Below are 14134 nucleotides of genomic sequence, written 5' to 3' on the forward strand. Positions count from 1 at the left end.
TATTCAATATTATGACATTTTTATTTCCGGAATAAGAGATAATGGATCACAGGTATGTTGCCTTTTGGTTCAAAATTATACACAGAGAGGTAAAAACGAATAAATACATATTGAATAAAGGCAATCCACCGGTGACGTTTCACGTTTGTTATTGTTGCTGTTTTTCAAGCTGTAAACCCGAAACACGACCATAACCGAAATTTTTTAATGTCGGCGATAATATCAAAAGTGATTTTTGATTGTTGTATTAAGAATTGGCATTCGCGATACTAGAGCTACCAGGGGGGATTTACTGCTGTCAAAATTCATATATGTGTGCGTTATCGCAGATCAACTTTGGTCCATGAAGTTTGTTGGTCCATGACGTTTAAAAGATTTCCTGTGTGGCGAAGAAACTTCATGATTTTCAGCTAATTGCAGGCTGCTGCCACCAAATTTCACTACGCAACGCAGTATGAATAAAAGTTTTCTACGATTTCTAGAGTTTTGTTAAAAAAGAACGTTACAATTCTACTAAATTTTACTTCAATCAAAACGACAAAAACCATTACAACCGGACGCCTTGTTGCCAAATATGCTGGTCACGGTTACACGATATTTGACAGATAGATTCCCCCTGAGAGCTACCGATCGGATAACATTTGTTTTTCACGCTTCTGGATCCGGATTGCATACAAGTCTTACCACATACATAAGACATACGTAACACTCAGGAAGAAATCTTCCAAAAAAGTTGGTACAAAATAAACTACTCGAAAGTACCAACCTCTGTAAGAAAATCCTCTGTTTGAGTTGGTTTTGAAGGCAGTGTACCTGCGCAGCCCTGCATTTGTCTCGTTCCTACTCGAAAAATGCTGCATTGATTTTGTAAATAACTTTTTGACAGTTCCTCATGGGATTTTCTTTGGGGCTCGATAAGGCCGAGAAAAAGAAAATTCATTTTGTTCATTATTTATCGAGCAGTTTGACAGGGTGAGGTACGGAGTACTATGGGGCAACGTGTACCAGAAAAAAACGCCAGTGTTACGTATGTCTTATTGTAATGGAATAGTCAAGTAAGCCTTGACGTGCTGTCAAGGCTATGAAATAACAGCTGTGAAAAATTATATTCATTCTGATTCCAACCACCAAAGAAACTAGACTATTAAAGTAGAACTTAACAGTTATTAGTAGTTCTATTATCTTGAAGAACTCAACATATTTTGAAGTTCGAGCCCTTGGTAGAGAAGCTCCGTTCCAGATTTCCTGATGTTTTTCAAAGTTCCCTTGGTCGTTGCACCAAAGCACAAGTGAAACTGTACCTCAAACCCAATTCACGCCCTGTGTATTGTCCAAAGAGGCCGGTGGCCTACGCTGCACTTCCCAAAGTTGACGCCGAACTACAGAGATTGCAAGATAAAGGTATCATTTCACCAGTTCAATTCTCCGACTGGGCGGCCCCCATCGTGGTTGTTCGAAAGGCTGACAACGTCTCCGTTCGTGTCTGTGGTGATTACTCCACGGGTCTCAACGACGTGCTGGAATCCGATTGTCATCCTTTACCGCATCCGGAAGACATGTTTGCCGAGCTAGCTGGTTCCCGCTTTTTCTCGCACATCGATCTTTCAGATGCATACCTCCAAGTGGAAGTCGAAGAAGAATTCCGTAAGATGCTGACCATCAACACTCATCAAGGATTGTTCCAGTACAACCGTTTGCCACCCGGAGTCAAATCCGCCCCTGGTGCTTTCCAGAGAATCATCGATAGTATGGTAGCCGGCATTCCAGGTGTCAAACCATATCTTGACGACATCATGATTGCTGGAAAAACTCAAGAGGAACACGATCGCAACCTTTACGCTGTCTTGGAACGAATTCAAGACTATGGATTTCATCTCCGCATTGAGAAGTGCCGTTTCTCACTTCCACAGATTAAATTCCTGGGTCACATCATTGACGAGGATGGTCTCCACCCTGATCCTGAGAAGACGCGAGCCATTTCCCAGATGCCAGCCCCGAAGAACATTTCGCAGCTGCGATCTTATTTGGGAGCAATCAACTACTATGGACGATTCGTTGGCCAAATGAAAGAGCTTCGTGCGCCACTGGACCGTCTGCTGAAGAAGGACGCTCGCTGGGATTGGACCGCCGAATGCCAGAGGTCTTTCGAACGTTTTAAGACAATCCTCCTTTCCGATTTGTTGCTGACTCACTACGATCCAGATAAGGAAATCATCGTTGCCGGTGACGCTTCTAAGGATGGTTTGGGTGCAGTGATTATGCACCGTTTTCCGAATGGCGCGGTCAAGGCCATCGCACACGCTTCAAGGTCACTGACACCAGCTGAACAGAACTACGGACAGATCGAGAAGGAAGCTCTAGCGCTTATTTTTGCAGTTACCCGTTTTCACAAAATGGTTTTCGGACGTAGATTCACTCTTCAAACCGACCACAAGCCGTTGCTGAAAATATTTGGAAGCAAGAAGGGTATTCCAGTTTACACCGCAAATCGCCTACAACGCTGGGCACTCACGCTGATGCTTTATAATTTCGACATCCAGTTTGTGCCGACTGCAAGTTTTGGTCACGCTGATCTCCTGTCACGCCTGATGAGTTCAAACAGTAGACCGGACGAAGACTACATCATCGCTGCTTTGCAAATTGAATTGGATGTGAAAGCGATCCTCGACGACTCCATCTCTGCTTTACCGGTCACATCTGAAATGATAGTCAAGGAAACAAGTCGTGATCCAGTCCTACAAAAGGTGATCCAGCACATCAATCAAGGTTGGCCGCAAACTGCAACCCAACCACAGGATCCAGCCATTCGTCAGTTTTTCACCAGACGAGATAGCCTGCAGATCGTTCAAGATTGCATAATGTTTGGTGATCGGGTCGTTATTCCAGCACGTTTCCGTAAGCGCATCATTCGTCAATTGCATCGAGGACATCCTGGAATGAATCGCATGAAAGCGTTAGCTAGAAGCTTCGTTTACTGGCCAAACATAGACGACGATATAGAAACTTGTGTTCGACATTGCAGTTCCTGTGCCGAAGCCGCCAAATCCCCGAGAAAAACTGATCTGGAGTCCTGGCCGATTCCGTCGAAACCCTGGGAGCGCATTCACATCGACTACGCTGGCCCCGTGAATGGTTACTACTATTTGGTTATCGTCGACGCTTACTCAAAATGGCCCGAAGTTTTCCGCACCCGCAGTACAACAACGACAGCAACACTGGAAATTCTTGAAGAAACCTTCGCAAGGTATGGAAATCCACGAACCCTGGTGTCAGACAACGGTTCCCAGTTCATCAGTTCAACATTCAAACAGTTTTGTGAAGCAAACGGAATCTGTCACCTGACCATAGCTCCGTATCACCCGCAGTCGAATGGACAGGCTGAAAGGTTTGTTGACACACTGAAGAGGGGACTCAAGAAGCTTGTCAAGGGGGAAAACACGGCCACATTCCAACATCTCCAGATTTTCTTATCTACGTACCGCTCAACCCCGAGTCGAAACTTGCCTGAAGGAAAGTCACCTGCTGACCTGTTCCTAGGAAGATCGATCCGTACAACACTCGATCTTGTCAAGCCACAGATTCCAAGCCCAACTGAAGTAAACACGAAACAAAACACTCAGTTCAACAGACGCTACAACACCATCAAACGGGAGTTCAAAGCAAATGATCTGGTCTACGCAGAGGTACACCAACGCAATGCAATCAAGTGGATTCCTGGAACAATTGTGGAGCGCAAAGGCCGGGTAAACTACAACGTTCTGTTGGAAACTGGACGTCTCATTTGCTCGCACACAAATCAGTTGAAGCAACGTCATGGCGATTGCGACAGTTCTCCAGTATTACCCAACATGCCGCTCTCTATGCTGTTGGATGAATTCAACCTCCAACCAGTGAAGCCCGCTGTTTCTGAGATTCCAGATGAATCAGCTGCCCCTGTAGTTGAAGAAGCTTCTCCAATCATACCTGAAGGTGAATCAGATGACGATTTCCAGGATGCAGAGTTAGCCAGTAGCCGTTCCCTGTCTCCTGCCCAGCCAGACCGTCCAGTTCGAAATCGTAGGGTCCCAAATTGGTTGAACCCCTACGATCTCTTCTAAAAAGGGAGATGTAATGGAATAGTCAAGTAAGCCTTGACGTGCTGTCAAGGCTATGAAATAACAGCTGTGAAAAATTATATTCATTCTGATTCCAACCACCAAAGAAACTAGACTATTAAAGTAGAACTTAACAGTTATTAGTAGTTCTATTATCTTGAAGAACTCAACACTTATGTATGTGGTCTTACTCTAATGCGTATCAGAAACGGTGATGCAAAACGAATGTTTTTTTTTCCTGTATGGACTTCCTCACTGCGACCAGAGTTGTAGATCTATTGTGAGATATGCCCGGGTGTCTGCTGTATCCCGCACTTCTGTTAATAGCAATACCGCTATTGAGAAGTGGCATGCTTATTGTTATTGTTTATCAGTGCTTGTGTGTAATGTGATACTCTTCCTGACACGCTTACTGTTCTATCATACCGACACTTGTTCCTCTTGCCAAATATCACCAATTATAATTCCCTTGAGAAGTTTCGTCGTGCGTCCTTCTGGCCAGTTTTATTGCTAAGAGGGACTTATTTTTTGTTAAGAGGAAGTCACGCAAAGGTATTGTATATTTCAGCGTAAAGGAAGGGTAACTGGTGGGGAGCCTGAGAATAAACCCATGCTTAAGTCCTTTCTGACATCGGATGGCCTGGTTCTTCTAAGATTCGAACCCTCGACCATCCGCATGACAAAGCGGACTCTGTAACCTTGCGGCTACGCAGCTCCCCCCGAATGTTTAAAACTTAGTTTTAAATCTCGTTTTAAACACACTTTTCATTTGTGATCAAGATTTTTTTATATTTGAATATTTGATCTTCTAAAAAAATACGTATAAACAATTAAATTTTTTGTTCATGATGTCTGAATTCCCTGTTACTAGAAATATCCTTCTGTTGCCAAAGTTTGAGTTCTACAAACTTAACGAATCTTTTTTACACTGACGCTCAATATCAGTACACGAGAAGAATCCTGTTTATTGTGGTTACACCGGTTACACACTTAAAAAACACCGACTACGGTGAAATTTCACCGGAATCTCAGCAGTGAAGTCTTCGGTGTTTCTGAAAATAACGTCCCGCATAAGCAAATACCATACACGAATTGTTTCCCGTATAGTATCTTAACCATTTATAAAACAGTCACATAACCATTTACATATCAGCTTTAGTTTTGACCATCTAGTTTATAGTAAACTGAGAAATAACCATTTGGTGAACTAGGCGTTAGGTATGGTTACCATTCAAAAACAGCGATTTTCCCGAACATATTTTTTCGATATTATACACGATATGGTAAACTAATAATCCAAAATTTTGTACAAAAACTATTCTTCAAATAGTATAAATATGTTATTTTGCAGTAGTTTCCAGTTGTTCAGGTATCATTTCATGAATGGTATATTTATATTGATTTATATTCTGATAATCGTTCGTGGAATAGTCGTGATATTGTTTTGAATATAAAGATTGTTAGTGGCGATTTCTTTATTTTTTGCAAAATCATGTTTTTGTTTTTCAGCTGCAGATATCATCACTTGCCAGCCATCTTGCACATTTATTTTTGTGACTGGTCATATTTGTATTCTCCCAGGCTGCGAGGGGCGCTGTTTTGCATTCGTCGTCGTGCAATGTGGACTTCATTATCGTTCTGCTCGAAGATACTGGATAGAAAAAAGGATTGTATAAATACTAAAGCCAAAAGATTTGTGACCAATTTGATTACCTTTCATTATAGTTTGACAAATACCTGCGACTACAGCGTTTACTGGATCTCTTCGTTTTTCGATGGAGCTTCAACCGTTGAAGGTGTGGTGGACAAACAGTGCTTACTATCCTATGTGGGGATATAAATAGTTTAAGACTTTCAGTTTAGTACAGTAATACCTGATGAAAGACATTATCACGAACAGTTACCATACTTCATTTAGTACAGTTAAAATCCTTACCGCTTCAGCAATGGTTTTTGGTTATGCGGGGTGCTCCTTAAACACGTTTAATGCCAATACACGTTGAAATACCGTGGATTCCAATAGACCTTTTTACGTACGAATGAGTTAGTGCTAGTTGGGGTAGTTGGGGAAAATATTTATAAATAGCTGTTTTGTTTGCAATGCTATGTTTTAAGTAGCTGGACAAAAATTCAGTTAAACACTCATTATATGTTTTAAACTTGTTTCTGAATAAATTTTCTCATTCGTGATCAGAATTCGGAAGAAGGCGCTAAGTATAATCGACCAAAAATGGTGAAAAAGTGATAAAAGTCGAAGCAACGAGATGCGATGATTTACAGGTTGGAAGAAACAAAAGCACCTTTACACGGGGTTAGTAATGTTAGTAGGGTTAGTAACGAAAGGCTGAAACTCAAAAGGCTGAAACCCGAAAGGCTGAAACTCGAAAGGCTGAAAAGTATGTTTCATAACGAAAGGCTGAATGCACAAGAGGCTGAAGCTCCAAAAGGCAGAATGAACGAAGGGCTGAAACATAAAAGGCTAAAACTTTTGTAACTTGAATCATAATCGTTGAAAAATTCGGACACATGGCTAGCAAATCTTTATAAGGTGACAGAGTTCAATGTTTGAATATTAATTGGTTTGTGCGATGGAAAATTAGTTTTCAGCAACATTTGAATCTGTACGCACTTGACTCTTGTACACGTTTCCTAGATGATTCAGGGCGAGACGGCCGAAGGCCGCGAGTGTGCGCCGGCGACCCGCAGTCGGAAGCGCCGGCCACTGCGGGGGGCAGCCCTCCCACAGAAATCACCTCTGTATAGGTTCGTTCGTTTTCCTAGGTCTACTAGCTCGTGATCCCCTAGTTTAGTCCGAACGAGCGATAGCGAGTAAGGACAGCATACATCATAGACAATCGAGTCGGCCGTAGACCGTGAGTGTTTTTTTTTTTTTAGAAATGAACTATGTGAATTTCAGCCTTATGATTTTTCAGCTTTTCGTAATTCAGCCTCTCGTGTTTTTCAGCCTTATGTAGCTTTTAGCCTTCCGTGATTTCAGCCTTTCGTGTTTCAGCCTTTTGAGTTTCAGCCTTTCGTAGTAGATCCGGTTTACACGTTTACTAGTGTGCGTAGGTGAAAAGTCACTTATCTCTATAAAAGCGATACGGGTCAACATAATAAAATAATTAGGTTCATTCATTGGCATTTACATGTGACGAGTGTGGTCCGTGGCTCTGTGGTTAGCGATGTCGGTCTGCTAGCACTCTCACACGGTTGTGATATCGGGTTCGATTCCCGATCAGCTCGAGGATCTTTTCGAGCTGGAAATTTTTGACTCAGCACTGGGGCACGGTGTATCGTTGCACTTATCCTACACAAGCAAAATGTGCCAAAAACAATATCGATAACGAATTCTCTCAACTAATCTAGCGAGCGGTATTGTTTGTTCGTAAACAGCATTAGGGATTAGCGTGCGATTTATTTTCAGTGTAATTCAACCACATAACGTTGAAATCCCACTGCCAAAATGCAATGTTTTCGATTTGTGGTTGAAATTCATTTGTCAATAATTTTGGTTGGTAACGCTGACAGCTGGACGTGACGTCACGCTGCTGTTAAGTTCTTTTCTGTCCCACGTTTCATGGGCTTCAAGTTTACTGATTTGAAGAAGCAGTAAAATTTTATCAAAATGAAGTGAGTTTATTTGATATGACCTGATACACGAACTCTAAATGACAAGCAGAATAAAAAATAAATATTTTTCTTTAGGATTGGCCTGTGCGCATTCAGTGGATTCAAAATTTACCCCGCGAGTGGTAAAACATTGGTTAAAGCCGATGGCAAAGTAAGTTGATATTGATATTTTGGAAATGAATACGACCTCTTATTTGATATTAGTCATGGTTCCTCAACGAATTATGGTGCACATCTTAGCAAATATTTGTTGAATGCATTTTTTTTGTGTTGTCCATTGGACGGCTAAGACCAATGTTGGTCCATCTCGCCATTTGATTGCATTTATTCCTATTTTGCAGACATTTACCTTCATCAACAAAAAATGCGAGCGTTCCTTCTTGATGAAGCGTAACCCGCGTAAGGTTAAATGGACGGTATTATACCGAAGGAAGCACAAGAAAGGTATCGTTGAGGAAGCCACCAAGAAGCGTACTCGCCGGACGCAAAAATTCCAGCGCGCTATTGTTGGAGCTTCTATCACTGATATCATGGCTAAGCGTAACATGAAGCCAGAGGTGCGCAAAGCTCAGCGAGATCAGGCTATCAAGTAAGTAAATGTTATTAGGAATATGCTACCTCTAGCAGCCTGCTTGCGCGATTAAGCGTTTGGTTTTAATGACGGTTAGCAGACATAGGCAAGGCTAAAGAAACAATTCCTTTTGTTCACCTGAGTTCTCTATAAGCTTGCTACTAGAGTTTACATAAGGAACTCACTCTTGAAAAAGGAAACATCTTTATACTGGAACACACGGTGAATGTGATTTGATATATACCTATTTGAGATGGGGTTTTGAATTTTAGAGAGGATAAGATACCAGATTGCACCAGGTGTCAAATTTTTAAAATTACTCAGAATTATCGGCATTCATGTTGTTATTATGTAAATATAAATTGTGTTGCATTTTTTCTGGTAAAAGTCTCTATAGCTAAGTTTAAAAATCTATGTTTTTCGTTTTCTCATTCTTTCCAGGGTTGCAAAGGAAGCTAAGAAAGCCAAACAGGCTGAGAAGAAAATTAAAGCTCAACCGACTACCAAGCAGCCAAAACAAAAAGCCGCGAAAGTGTCCCAGAAGGCTGCTCCACGCGTAGGAGGAAAGCGATAAATTTCGAAAACTCCGTCTGTTTGTAAGGATTATTCTAATATTGGATAAAATAAAGGAAATAAGGAGTGCTAAGTTGCTGTTGTTTGTTATCGAAAGATTTATAGACAGATATTCTCGAAATCTAAAACATTTCAGAAGCACGACATTATTACCTTTCTCAAAGAGAGAACTTGTTACCGTATGTAAACAATAAGCCGTATGAATAAAAGCGTTTGCTTTACTCATCCCGTGCAAATCTTACGGGAGAAGCAGAGTAACTTCTTTTATTCATACGGCCTAATGATTCTTCATGTGTTGTGTTTGATGTGAAGAGTAAGGCAAAAATCAAAAATATTCACTCTTATTAAAAACTTTGCTTCAAATTGACCAATCGATTCAATCTCCTATTTGATTCTGTTGGTGTTTTCAAAAAATCTTCGTTATTCAGTGGAAAAAAACTGGTACTTAGTATTCAAGAATCAAAAGGATTTTACTTTCGGATGAAAAAGTGTAAGGAAATTAAAAAATTAAAACACCTATAGTTTATTCACATTTTTCATTCATGGGTTTTGTAATCGGAAAGCTAGTTTGTTCTGTTATCGTTTCTGTGCCATTGAAAGTCTTTTACTCAAATAGAATCACCTTACGTTATGTCAAATTATGTTAACATTCATCAGAATAGCCTGTGTCAAACACCGACGGATAAAATCGGCGTTACAAATGTAATACTCTTACAAAATAATATTCAATAGAACATATCTACATACAGACAAGAGGAATATAAAACTGAGGCAGATACAGTAAAGATCACTCGTTTTTTGTGCGAGTTTCACCAAATCACAAAAGGCGCATTAAAGATAGGCTCGGCTGTTTACAATTCGTCTTTGGTGGTGGCTCCGTTTGAGCGAATATATTCATACATTGCCTGGGCCGTGCGCTTTCCTTCGTAGTTGGCAATAAACTTCCCCCGCACGAAAAATTTCAACGTTGGAAATCCTTGTATTTCGAATTTTTCTGCTGTTTTGGTTTGTTCAGTGCAATCAACAGCTGCCACCTTGCCAGATACGTTGGTTTTCACCAGTAGATTTGCTGTTTCAGCAAACTCCGGTTTCATGCGTTTGCAGTGTCCGCACCATGGAGCATAGAACATAACCAGTAAACGATCCTCATTGTGCAGCACATCATCTACGTTTTTGTCACTGATCATGATAATCTTATCTGAACCAGGATAATCCCCATATGGTTCTGGAGGTGGCTTTTCTGGAGCAGGCGCTTCGGGATCCGAAAGAAACTTAATGAAATCATTTTGTGTTCTTCCGCCGTTGTATTCTCTAACAGTTTTAAGATAGCTGAAATATTTCAAAGTTGGGTACCCACGAACTTCATAGACCCCGCAAACTGCATTGTAACGGGTACAGTCAACCGCTGCCAGCGCTATTTTGGGATCTTCTTTGAAATGTTCTGCAGCGCCTGCAAACTCAGGCTTAGCACGCTTGCAATGGCCGCACCCTACAATAGAAGGAAGAGTTAATCAACTGTCTTATAAAAATATATACGTAATGCGTACATGGAGCATAAAACATTACTAGAGCGTGCTTCTTTTTCTTCAAAAATGTTTTAAATGTCTCATCATTGAGATGAACGACTTGGTTTTGTTCCTCTTCCCATGGCGTTTCTGGAGCCGGAGGTGGTGGTGGTTCGGACGGGTTCTAATAAAACAGTAAATTTATACACTGCATCCATTTTAGTTTGCTTATAGACCTACCTTCATGAATTCGACAATTTTGTTTGCTTCCCTTAAATTCACATCAAATTTGAACTCGCCATTGCTGAAATATTTCACGGTAGGATAACCCTTTACCCCGAACTGTTGACCGATTGCCTGTTCTTTGGTAGCATCAAGCGCGGCTAAAACACCGGCTATCTTCTGCTCCTTCATTAGGCTGGCTGCTTTTTCATATTCGGGTTTCATCTTCTTGCAATGACCACACCATGGAGCATAGAACATTACTAGCGCAGATTTTTCATCTTTCAACGCCGGTTCAAAATTAGCGTTACTTAAGTGTACAATTTCAGAACTTGCTTCTGATGCCCAGTCTGGTTCTTTAGGTTTAGCAGGGGGCGGTGAGGCTGGGTTTTTCATAAAAGCAACTATTCCGGCTTTATTATTTTCCCCGTCGAAGGTGTGCTTCATGCGCCCATTTCTATATGAAATAATAACGGCTATTAGATTATGTTCATGACTTGCATACAATAAATTCTTACTCATAATACAACAAAGTTGGAAAACCAGTGATATTATATTGTTTGCGAATAATTGAATTTTCTGGACGATTCACATCTATAGCTGCTAGAACATATTTGGGTTTCAGCTCACTGGCAGCTGCAGAGAACTCAGGTTTAAGCGTTTTACAGAATCCACACCACGGTGCGTAAAACATTACCAGCACCGGGCGTACTTCTTTTTTGAGAAATTTTGCGAGAGCCTTGAAAAACATCGTGAATTAACACTATTTATCTTTCAATTGGTTCATGGCCTACTTACAACTGAATCTGGAACGTGTGTAACATCGACTCCAATGGGATCTTCCTCCCAAGGGAGATCTCCTGTAGGATCTCTCATGAAATTAGCCAAGCTAGTAACAGTCAGTTGGCGATCATAGTCTTTATGGAAATCGCCGTCTTTAAAGTGCTTCAATGCATGGGGTGCTGGATTAGCTTTTAGCTTTTTACAAATTTTTTTCATATCGCTGTTGCTGCAATCCAGTAATACCATCGTTCCTTGACCTTTGATGACTTCGGCTGCTTCACGGAATGCGATTACGGTTGCTTGGGCCTCTTTCAAACTACTTACGAACAAAACCAACACATTGTTTTTGGTTCTGAAAAGCTTTTTAAGTTCCTTCATGTCCGTGATACCTTCTACCACAGCATTTTTGGAGTTTGTTTTTGCATACGCTGTTTCAAGTTCAAGGGCAAAAAGCTGAAGTGGAAACAAAAGTACTCGATAAAAGTTTGTCGAAAAAAGAAAAACTGTCTTTTTGATACTAGCACATCAAACCATCAAGCGTTTAGTTTTATAAAAAAATAATTGTTCTCATGACCGTGAATATTCATCGCGGATATGTTAATTTACAGCTTCGAAGGATAAAATAAATCTGACGTGGCGGCGTCAAAATAAATTCTTATAAGGTAGCATTTGCACATAATCCGAACTCAAAAACTGCTTCTTACACTTACCAGTGCTATGAACAAAATATATTTTAAAAGCATGGTTATTTCAACTACTGTGAATTTACTACATTTAAAATTTTATACCAAGAATAAAGTTTAGATCTTTTTCTCCAAACTAACTAAGCAGCCGGTGATACAAAAGAAAGTTTGACATAAGTGTTAGCTTCGTTTGCTGTTCTTTTTTACTTCTTTTTCCTGTATCAAACATAACCGGTTCGCGATTACAGGTAGCGTCGATGAAAGCCGTCAGAGAAAAGAAATAATTATTATTTAATGAAATTTTGAGAATTTTTGCTGTTATTCAATCAAAATAAATACCAATTCAGAATAAACAAATTGGTTGGTAGTTACATTAAACATTCTATATCTATTCAACAAAAATTGTGCACTTATCCATCGTCGTAGGTTCGAGTCTCGGCTCGGGAGAGACTGTTAGTGTCAGTAGGATCGTAGCGCTAGCCCTGCAATTGTCCTGTGCACTTAACAGTTGGCTGCCACAAACAGTCGTCGTTCGCTAACTGCAACATGTTAACATTGCAGTTATCGAATGCCGTTCGATAACTGCAACAGTTGACACATGCCAAAATTTAGAGGGGGGTCCGTCACTACCATTTTTGTTTTCAATGATGTCGAAATGTATTTTTTAATGAAGTACATAGTAGCAAAAAATAGCAGAAAACTAAAATAGGTAAGCTTTTTGATTAATCAATTTGATAGTCATATTTCCGCATCATAATTTATTGCGTTTTAGTAACTACTTTACATAACCAATATGTTGGCGAAGATAAAGTTCATCACTACAGAAGACCATTTTACGAGACGATTCTGAACTCAATTCATGAATGAAATTTTGACAGAAAGCTCGGAGCCGCTGACATAACGCAAGTAAAAGCAACATCAATGTCAGCAGGATCCGTGACGTGAAAGCTAGCCAAACAATGCACAAGGAATTTTTTTTCTTATAATAATTACGGAAAGTGAACCACTTAACATGGTGATTTGGCTTCATTGATTAATAGTGGAGATCTATAATCTCCCATCTAGAATGAAGAGACAACAAGTGAACGGAATCGAAAAAAATCGAGAAAAATGAAAAGTCCTTTTGAAATGTTTCTAGAGATTCAACAATTTTTATTTTCGAATGCATTTAGAATCCCCCCGCGAGATTTGTCACTTCAATGTCAAATATGACTTTGACTTCAGATTTGACGGATTGCGGTCCGATAACTGCAAAGTTGTTGCAGTTATCGGTCTTGCAGTTAAAAAGCGTTGCAGTTAAAAGACTTGCAGTTATCGAATGGCGACTGTACTTAGACATACGTAACACTGGCGATTTTTTTTGGTACTCTTTGCCCCACATCACCCGGTACCAACACCAGTATGAACTGCTCGACGAAAATGAACGGAATGAATTTTCTTCATCGCGGCTCTACTCGAGCCCTCAACAAAATCCCTTAAGAAACTGTCAAAAAGTTGTTTACAAGATCAATGCTGCATTTTTCGAGTGGGAACGAGACAAATGCAGGGCTGCGCAGGTACACAACCTCCATAAACTACTCAAACAGAGGTTTTTTTACAGAGGTTGGTACTTTCGAGTAGTTCATTTTGTACCAACTTTTTTGGAAGATTTCTTCCTGAGTGTTACGTATGTCTTATGCATGTGTGGCTGCGATGTCTGTGTATAATAAACAGATACGGTTTCCAACCGATTTCCGTCATTTTTGCAGCAATCGATTGGAAAATTATCTACACAGAAAAATAAAAATACCTGATTATGCGTATTTTTGACGCAAACCAGCCCCTCTGTGCGGGAAGGTACTTTTAGGTAAACCTGATTTACCTACTTTTAAACACTGCACGGAAGTCATCATTTAGGTTAAATTGGATACCTTGAATCATCAATATCAACGTCAAAAACTCCATACAAATTTTTACCCAGAAATAAGTATTCGCATTTTATTGAGCAGTTGCGTTGTTTTCATCCATTTTTATGCGTATTATTTACCTAAACCAGTGAAAACATTCAGGACTACGTAGATTTACCTTGTT

At 40.2% G+C, this 14134-nt stretch overlaps 3 protein-coding genes and 1 long non-coding RNA gene across 4 annotated transcripts; 2 read left to right on the top strand and 2 right to left on the bottom strand.

The window, feature by feature from the left end:
* Positions 1–41: 41 nt before the first annotated feature.
* LOC129728465 (uncharacterized protein K02A2.6-like) lies at positions 42–4264 on the top strand. Its single transcript, XM_055686912.1, has 2 exons — positions 42–52; positions 1190–4264. Exons 1-2 carry the CDS (start codon positions 42–44, stop codon positions 4095–4097), a joined length of 2919 nt encoding a protein of 972 aa, XP_055542887.1. The 3' UTR covers positions 4098–4264.
* A 1301-nt stretch (positions 4265–5565) lies between these two features.
* Positions 5566–7717, bottom strand: LOC129732586 (uncharacterized). The gene is made up of 3 exons (XR_008729290.1): positions 6031–7717; positions 5808–5918; positions 5566–5745 (listed from the first exon to the last, which is right to left on the bottom strand). It is a non-coding gene; the product is annotated as an uncharacterized LOC129732586 (long non-coding RNA).
* Positions 7598–8944, top strand: LOC129732584 (60S ribosomal protein L24). The gene is made up of 4 exons (XM_055693579.1): positions 7598–7727; positions 7803–7878; positions 8069–8316; positions 8740–8944. Exons 1-4 carry the CDS (start codon positions 7723–7725, stop codon positions 8870–8872), a joined length of 462 nt encoding a protein of 153 aa, XP_055549554.1. The 5' UTR covers positions 7598–7722; the 3' UTR covers positions 8873–8944.
* Positions 8945–9370: 426 nt separating this feature from the next.
* LOC129732576 (protein disulfide-isomerase A5) lies at positions 9371–12250 on the bottom strand. The gene is made up of 6 exons (XM_055693566.1): positions 12092–12250; positions 11397–11834; positions 11117–11337; positions 10617–11055; positions 10419–10560; positions 9371–10360 (listed from the first exon to the last, which is right to left on the bottom strand). Exons 1-6 carry the CDS (start codon positions 12122–12124, stop codon positions 9723–9725), a joined length of 1911 nt encoding a protein of 636 aa, XP_055549541.1. The 5' UTR covers positions 12125–12250; the 3' UTR covers positions 9371–9722.
* Positions 12251–14134: the final 1884 nt, after the last annotated feature.

This window comes from Wyeomyia smithii, chromosome 3 (genome assembly GCF_029784165.1).
Source record: "Wyeomyia smithii strain HCP4-BCI-WySm-NY-G18 chromosome 3, ASM2978416v1, whole genome shotgun sequence".
Lineage (NCBI taxonomy): Eukaryota > Metazoa > Arthropoda > Insecta > Diptera > Culicidae > Wyeomyia > Wyeomyia smithii.

Excerpts from the sequence above, each read along its gene's own strand:
- LOC129732584 (XM_055693579.1), top strand. Across the intron at positions 7,879-8,068 it reads TGGTTAAAGCCGATGGCAAA|ACATTTACCTTCATCAACAA; the intron begins GTAAGTTGATAT and ends CCTATTTTGCAG. Across the intron at positions 8,317-8,739 it reads CAGCGAGATCAGGCTATCAA|GGTTGCAAAGGAAGCTAAGA; the intron begins GTAAGTAAATGT and ends CATTCTTTCCAG.
- LOC129732576 (XM_055693566.1), bottom strand. The coding sequence starts at position 12,124 with ATGCTTTTAAAATATATTTTGTTCATAGCACTG. Across the intron at positions 11,338-11,396 it reads CACACGTTCCAGATTCAGTT|GCTCTCGCAAAATTTCTCAA; the intron begins GTAAGTAGGCCA and ends ATGTTTTTCAAG. Across the intron at positions 10,361-10,418 it reads AGTAATGTTTTATGCTCCAT|GGTGCGGCCATTGCAAGCGT; the intron begins GTACGCATTACG and ends CTTCTATTGTAG.